General features: G+C 26.4%; 2 protein-coding genes across 2 annotated transcripts; both read right to left on the bottom strand.

The window, feature by feature from the left end:
* Window positions 1-507: 507 nt before the first annotated feature.
* Window positions 508-3,766, bottom strand: LOC112681468 (vigilin-like; the record flags this gene model as incomplete). Its single annotated transcript, XM_025551721.1, is given in 5 exon segments — window positions 508-749; window positions 825-978; window positions 2,007-2,189; window positions 2,369-2,584; window positions 3,187-3,766. Coding segments are annotated over 5 exon segments (912 nt in total). The 5' UTR covers window positions 3,376-3,766.
* Window positions 3,767-5,054: 1,288 nt separating this feature from the next.
* LOC112681467 lies at window positions 5,055-5,884 on the bottom strand. Its single transcript, XM_025551720.1, has 5 exons — window positions 5,827-5,884; window positions 5,650-5,659; window positions 5,567-5,591; window positions 5,290-5,492; window positions 5,055-5,232 (listed from the first exon to the last, which is right to left on the bottom strand). Exons 1-5 carry the CDS (start codon window positions 5,882-5,884, stop codon window positions 5,073-5,075), a joined length of 456 nt encoding a protein of 151 aa, XP_025407505.1. The 3' UTR covers window positions 5,055-5,072.
* Window positions 5,885-8,592: the final 2,708 nt, after the last annotated feature.

Here is an 8,592-nt window from a genome sequence, read left to right as displayed (position 1 = left end):
TAAAAATTACACATCGAAATTATTTTTTATATATGGTATTATTTTATTTATTTATGTATGCGAGATATATGAATAAACACAGTTTCCTTGTGTAACCGGAGAATACACGTATTATTGATACCTATATTTAAAATTGTTTTTTTAACAATTATGTGTTAAAATAAATAAAACAGAACTAAATAAATAAATGTGTAACTTTGATTATTATTATATGTGTAATATACGACCGGTTTCGAATTATGGAAATAATTATCTTTACCAGGTTACGCATTCATTTATTTGTTTATTTCTACAAAACTATTTATTTATATATTTAAACATTATTTTAAAATCTCGTGTCAAAAAAAAATGTAACTTAAAATCATAAATCATAAAAGGTTTTTTTTCCAGTTGAATTATATTATGAGGCGGAATAAATGATGTAAATAATATATATATAATATACTACTGTAATCCATTATTAGTATATTTATATAAAATTCACAAAAAATAATGTTTTATATAATTATTATTTTAATAAATATTACATAACAATATGTCAACATGAATATATCAATCTTTTATAATAATACTCGACATTTAACAGGAATTTGATTTGCTATCATTAATCAAAACTTCATTTCCAGCACCAGGTTTGAGAAATTTTAAAGACTCATTCAATGCCTTAGCCAATTCAGATATTGATTGAAACGCTTTATTTACATCGTCTTTCAAACCTCGTATTTTGACTAAATTGTTTTTAGTCGGGGCTAAAATATTGAACCAAATATTATTTATTAATAAATAAAATGCGAAAAAACAAATATATTAACATTATTAATTACCTGGACTGGGAAATGTAATTTTAACGTTAAAGGTTTCTTGAAGTTGTATAACGTTTTTACCCTTAACTCCGATCATAGCTCCATGATGACGTTGATCAATTAAAATTTCTTTTTCACTTACATTTTTTAACTTCAATATAATTTCCTCCAATTCCTAATAATAATTTAAATTATTAGAAAACCACGAATAAAACTACATGATGGACATTTGTTGAAATACCCAATTTTTTAATACATAAGACTTGTACATTTTTTTGGGACAAGGTAAATTCTTTAAAAAAAAAAATTCTCAAAAGAAATTCTGTAAAAAATTAAACCTAATGTATTAAAAATTAATTTTTAATGAATCGATTTTTGTTAACATTCAATTTTCAAATGATTATAAATTTATTTTTTAACATAACGCTAATTTTTTAGTAACTATTAAGATACATATATAATGGAAAGTTGTAGTACATTTTCAGATTTTTTGTTGAATTTCAATAATTTTATCCACATACAGTTCATGATATTTTCAAGTATTTATTAAGAATTTAATTAATAGTAATAATATATATTTATTGGCCAGAAAAATTACAGTTAAGTATACAATGATTTTATATATATAACATAGTTAAATGGTCCATCTCATCACTGAGGATAACCTCTTATCGGATATCGATACCCGCGAGAGATTTGACTATATTAAGTTTGATCAATTTGTTTTTGATGCAAAAAATATCTTTTAGATTGAAGAAAGGGCAAAACCATCAAATTCTTACAATTTTTATTTACATTGATATTATTACGATATTAGTTTACAAATATTTAGATCAGTGTTTATTAAATTCATCATATTAAACAAGACAAAATATCCCCTTAGATAATTGAAAAATGAAAAAATGTATATAACTAGTTCTATACACAAAATTGTGCAACAATCTTTCCTTACCACTTTTATAAATAGTAACAAGTAATTTATATTTGCCCAAAATTTCAAATTGATTGTGATAATGGTTTTGACTGTACACAAATCACTGACCGAGTGATACATGAATTAAGATTTAGAATAACCCAAATGTTTTAAATAATATCTACGTTTTTAAAATTTCAATGAATGGTTTTAGTGGTTACCACAATCATACGGGATATAATTAAAAAAATTTATATTTCGATTCGTTGAAACATATTTTTGCTACATACTTTTATTGCTTTTGCCGTACTATTTCTTGTTCCGGTAACATTAATAATCTCGGACGTATTTTTAATGCTAGGTATATGTATTCGTGCTCCGGTACGTATTTCGATATCTTTTCGGACCGCTCCTTTTTTACCCATTAATTTACCATGATGTTCCTTAGCAATATTAATAGTACGAGTAATGTTCTAAAGAAAAAAATATTATTATAATTATTTATGCGTACAAAAAACTATAAAATAACAAATGATTCGTCAATTTTTTATTATACACATTTAAGTATTAAAATATTAAAAAAAATATATATATAATTCATAATTCATTTATAATTTGCGCACAAAAATATACTTAATTACAAATAATTTACTTGGGTTTGGAAAAAAGCGATGATCTTAAGTTTCGCTTGATCAACGTTAACTCTTTTTCCCCTGACGAGAAAAGTCGATTCCATATTTTTTGATGTGCTAATCTCTACTTCCACATTAGTTTGTATAGCAATTTTTCTAAGTACATCTTTATATTTTTCTCCCGCGCATGGTTTACACTCTTCCATATTACAATTTTCGGCAGTTATTGTAAATACCTACAAATTGTACTGAATAAAAACTATGTTTTTATTTTATTTTTACTCCAGATATAAATTCACAAAAAACTTTTTAAAGCTTAACTATTCATACAGAAAGAAAATATTGTTAAAATATTAATAAAAATAATCGTTATCTTTTTTTTTTCGTTGCACAGATAAAGAAGATAAATAAGAAAAACTGCTATAAACAGATATTATTTTATACAACTTTTTTACCAATTTACAGTTTACTTTTACATTACAGTAAATTAATAGCTATTGGAATATAAAAACAGCATAGTTAACAAAACTTTTCAAACACCTATCAATATAATTATTTAATTATCATAATATTTGTATAGTAGTATATTTTAAGTCAAAGCGTAATAATGAAACTACGAATATATTACAAGTCATCAATAATAAAACAATTTTCTTTTTTTTTTGGCCCTGAGGGGAGTTTGAACCCGGGACCCCCCGTATGTTATGCCACTGCCCTGAACTGACTACATGGTTATAATCGTAATAACGCTTCGGTCACATTACAATCCCAAAGACATGTAATCATGTTTATCGTTCTGATACTAATTAAATATTATTAAAATGACTTCATGAATTACTTCATTTACAGTTGAAGTTTTAACTTTAATCTGTTTTGCAGACACTGCACTCTGACGTTTGGTCCTTATGTTGTCCAACGTCTTTAAGGACGGTAATGCCGGAAACACAGTGGCATAGCTGGTGCCGTTGTATCGTATCGTTGCAACTCCTGTGCTAGTAAGGTTGGACACAACTGGTACACTGTTCATCTTTAGAATATTATTCTGATCTCAAGTTGTAGTCTTGAAAAAATACCAAAGACTTATCTGTTTCAAAACAAAACTGAGAACACTAATCAAAATCTGAATAAATGTAGTAATTTATTTCAGTCGAATCTGATATGAATGCTCAATTAGTGTGGAGGTTTAGAAAATGATTTAACACTTCATATAAATCAAATAGATATTCTTCTATGACTATAAACAATTGACAAACAGATTCAATCACCAATAGTTACGAATATGCAAAATATTATTGTAATATCGAGACATAACATGTGTGCAGAGTGTATCGCGCAAACGGGCCCCAAGGCTTACATAAATTTGGGGGGCCCTAGTCCTGGCCTGAAATAAACTACACTTTACACACAATTATTTAATAATAAAAAGAAAATTTTTTAAAATTTAGGTAAGATTGTTATAATGTTTTAGAATAATATAATATTTATTTAACAATGAGTCCATTGAGTATTTGAGTAAGAATACAACATACCTACCTAAACTACTTAAATAAATTTACTACATAAATATAGTGAAGTATAATATACAACAGTTATAAGCAGTGATGTATTGCTAAAATAAATCATAGGTATACGCCTTATTTCATGTAGTAACTATTATATGGTAGAAACCAAAAAAATTTTTTAAATATAAAATTAAAATAAAATTCTTAATGTAGGTAAGTGTTTAAATAAAACGTCTTAAACCATTAGAACACAATGTTCACTTTTATTTTTGTTGGTATATAAATAAAAAAAAAATTGTTTCATTCACATTAGTTATGTGTTCAACATCAAAGGAGTTAGACTGTGTTAACTGTATTAAAATTTTAAAATTAATTAAACGTATTTTAGAAAAAAGTCATACTATAAAACGACGTACATCTACCAGAATCAAAAGAGTTACGTTACGTAACTTTTTGCAATATTTAGAATTTTTTTTTTTTTTAGTGTGTTTAATCAAACATGTCTTCACTAGTTCCAGTTCCAATAGTTGCTAAATCAAAATTTGAAATTTATAATAAAAAGTATGTTTCAGTTGGATATTTAATTGAAAAAGAAATTTCAATTTCTGTATTATTAGAATCAAACAGAAATTTTTTAACTCTGGATTTGACAAATTGGAATGATTTAATGCGTGAGTCTAATTTTAATTTGATTTTAAAAAATGTTCAAGCACGGCACAAGTCTTTAGTTAAATTAAATGACAATTTATGTTATTCAATAAATGCAAAATACTCTTCAATTACATTAAAATTGAATAATAATACTTTAGCATTAAGTATTATTGATCTTTGTAGTTTAAAACAAATTCAAATATTATAGAAAAACAGAAAAAAAACGAATTACTATCAAAATTGTTATAATTTGTTCTATTCAATATTAAAAGAATCCATATCAAATCTTCCAGCTAGCTGTCAATCAAATGCTTTTACATATCAATTTATACAAAATTATGGTTATGACTCAGATTTAGAATGTATGTCTTTAATAAGCGAAATTCAACAGTTTCAGTATGTACCATTGTCAAATCTAATATTGCAAGATCTATATCAATAGAATAATTAAAAATATTAAAATAAGTATTCGATGTATGAAATTTTATTTAAATTACTTTTTTAAAAAAAAATTAAAAGCAATATTCAAGTATAAATATATATTTTTATTATTTCAATATATAATTAAAATTCAATTTAAATTTTTAATTGTCATCATTTTCTTTTTCGGGTCAGCCATAAACCGATCCAAAATTATTTCGATTGTTTTTTGCAGTTGGTTGTTAATATTTATGTCGTTGCTTTTCTGGTCTGACAGATTCATTTTGATTATACATTCAGCATGTTTCCACCTAAAAAATTGAAAATGGTCAATACATAATTATTTGAGATTTCATATTTAATATCATCTTTCCTGAGACGGAAGATTAGCAATTTTTTCAGTTTTGAAATGCTGAACCACCCAATAGTCTTGACCAGCTGGTGATGGACATTTTATAGTATAATTTTTTTCTGCTTCTCTTATTATGATACTGTCACTAAATTCTGTTGTTAAATTATTATATTTTTTTGATTTTACAATAGAATTAAGTTTTTCTTTATATGATACAACCTAAATATAAAATAAAAATATGAATTAGTTCAATAATTAATTTTTGTTGCAAATTTTTTTTAAAAAAAAAATACTTTTCCGGATTTAATTTTTTTAGTTTTTCTTTTTAATTTTTTTTTAATTTTTTGCTTATTCATTTCGTCATCCATTTTTATACTTGAATTGGTCTAAAATAAACATAAAAGAAGACATTTTTTTTTATTCATATACATTAAGTTCAGATTTATGTACATTTTTATTAAAAGTAGACATGTAGTTTGATAAAAGATAGAAATATTAACGATTCGTTTAAATGAAAATGTAAAAAATAAATAAATATTAATTATGATTGTACTTAAATCACTGATATTTGAACTGTCCTCAGTCAATTCTGAATATTCAAAAGCTGACATATTTCTTAAGAGCGTCGTACTACAGGTCTTACTGTGAACTGATAATATTATAGAGACTACTTACAGCTTTATATAGTAGATACTACTACTTCTACTTTCGTACAATTGTTAATATTATATATATAACGTATTCAGAAATTCGTCGCTTAAGAAGTAACACCGCCTATTCAGTTTTATCAATTTTACAGGAGAACAAGAAAACCAAATTCTGTGTAATTTTAATATTAAATGTGACTCCTGACTTTGTGCATCAAAATCATTTTGATTATTATTGTTTACATTAGCGGTGTCGGTCGTCACTAGGTCAGTCTCGGCGAGGGTAGAGTATCGGTTAGGAGAGATAAAGTATTTTGTTTTCTTGGAAGTGGTAGCGGAGGTGGTAGAGGTGGGAGTTTTTGGCGATTGCGGAAGCGATCGTTTATTTTCAGATTGTGATTGAGAATTATTATTCTTATTCATTATGGGCTTAGTTTTAACTACTTGATTGTTAATTATCTGTATAGGCGATACGGTTCGCTTCGGTTTTGTAGAATTGTTAGCTGACATAATGAGTATATCTTATCTGAGTCCAAAGGTCACCGTGTGGACGGTGCCTCGGAGAATGTTAAATTTGTTGGTATATACGGTTGGATTTTATTTATTTATTATAATAGTCAAATTAAGTTTCTATTACTTGTATTCTTCGGAAGGAAGGTGGAAGTCAGCTGAGAATGCTAACTTGTGCCGCTTTAGAAGATGCGCCGATAGGTATGACACTCGATAAAATCTGTGAAGATTAGATACGTTAAACTGAACATTTCACGAGAGCAACAAAAACGCGTGCGCACCTAACGACGTGTGCATTGGAAGTGTGTTACTTCTTAAGCGACGAATTATTATTCTTCTTAGAAAACGGTACGAGGTGATTGGGAATCATTAAAAACCACTTATAATGCGTACATACACAGACCTACCACAATATTATATATTAAGTCTTGTCGTATATAATTGTTCTTGGAAATGCATAAGGTAAATTTATATACTCGTATATGTTTAGTAAGAAAATAAAATAACGGTCATATTTTTTTTTAAAGTAACAATACTCAGCTTTACACCAATATCCATTTCTATTAGTTCTCTCGTTCAGTGTTAACACTCGTAGTGTGTGAATCTGACTTTACAACGTACGAAAAGATTTTTGTTAAAAAATAAAAAATCGATTTATCATCAGCAATAATGTGAGTGTTAATATAAATACATAATATCATACATATAAAATATAATTATTTTCATCATACAATTGTTTAAAGTATTATCTAGTTTTTCTGTATATTTTTCTAATCATAGTCTCATTTTTCTGTTTAATAAATTAGAGCGAACGAGTAATTATTTATTCAACATTATATTGTAAAACGGTTTCGTAGTTGGAAATATTCTACGTCTTCTCAATTGCTGTAATTAAAAAATATTGTACGTTTTCTCATTATAACATCAAAAATAAAAAATGTAAGTCTTAATATAAATATATCAAATGTATTATATAATACGTATATTTTACTGTAAGACATCAATGTAAAAAATATTTTTTACGAATAATAATAATACAAAATATCTGATAATTTTAACATAACGTATTAAAGTAAATATATTTATTTTTTATTTTTTTTTTTTTTTTAAATGAAACGGCGAATGATTTCAAAAAGCATTCGTATGAATACGATTGAAGATGGACTTGTAGAAATAGAACGCTTTAAAAAAACTTCTAAAACATTTTTTATAAAATATACATCAAAATTTATAAATTATCCATTATTTTTCAGTTCGATTTTTGACAAGATAATTTCTAAATTATAATATTCATGTATACAAATGGTACAAGAGAAGCAATTTTAGCTATAAGGGTACTTACGGAAAGAAGGCTAAATGTAAATAGAAATACATTTATGACTTTCATTGACTTAGAGAAAGCCATTGACACTGTCAACTGGGCACCATTGATGAACTCTATGATGAAAACACGAATAGATTGGAGGGATAGACGAATAATAATGTTACTATACAAAGAACAGGAGACCTTAATAGAGGTAGGAGAACATAGTACTACAGCAAAAATTAAAAGAGGGGTAAGACAAGGCTGTTCCTTATCTCCCTACTTATTCAATATATTCGTGGAAGAAATCATGGACAAGTATAAAAGAAACTCTAATGGAATAAGCATAAATGGAGAAAAGATCCGCTGCATACGATTTGCTGACGATATTGCTTTAGTATCTGAATCAGAAAAAGACATGCGAAAATCTTTAACCACCCTGACAAAAATACTACAGGAATACCAAATGAAAATTAATGCGAAAAAAACAAAAACAATGGTGGTGACTAAAGCAAAAGAAATCCCAGTAGTGAAAGTGGAAATGAATAATCACTTAGTAGAACAAGTCCAACAATTTAAGTATCTAGGAAGTACGATTACAAGCGATGGTAAATGCTCAATAGAAATCAGACAAAGAATAGCTATGGCAAAGAGAGCATTTACACAAAAACGGCAGTTACTTACAAACAAAAAACTAAATATAAATATGAGGAAAATCTTTATCAAATGTTATATGTGGAGTGTACTATTGTACGGATGTGAAACATGGACTATTAATGGACAAGACAAAAAGAAGTTAGAAGCCATAGAAATGTGGATATGGAGAAGACTGTTAAAAATCAGCTGGACAAAAAGGAAA

Source organism: Sipha flava, unplaced genomic scaffold, assembly GCF_003268045.1.
Source record: "Sipha flava isolate LNK unplaced genomic scaffold, YSA_version1 19161_pilon_pilon, whole genome shotgun sequence".
In the NCBI taxonomy this organism is placed as follows: domain Eukaryota; kingdom Metazoa; phylum Arthropoda; class Insecta; order Hemiptera; family Aphididae; genus Sipha; species Sipha flava.
This window is presented reverse-complemented; position numbering and strand designations above follow the sequence as displayed.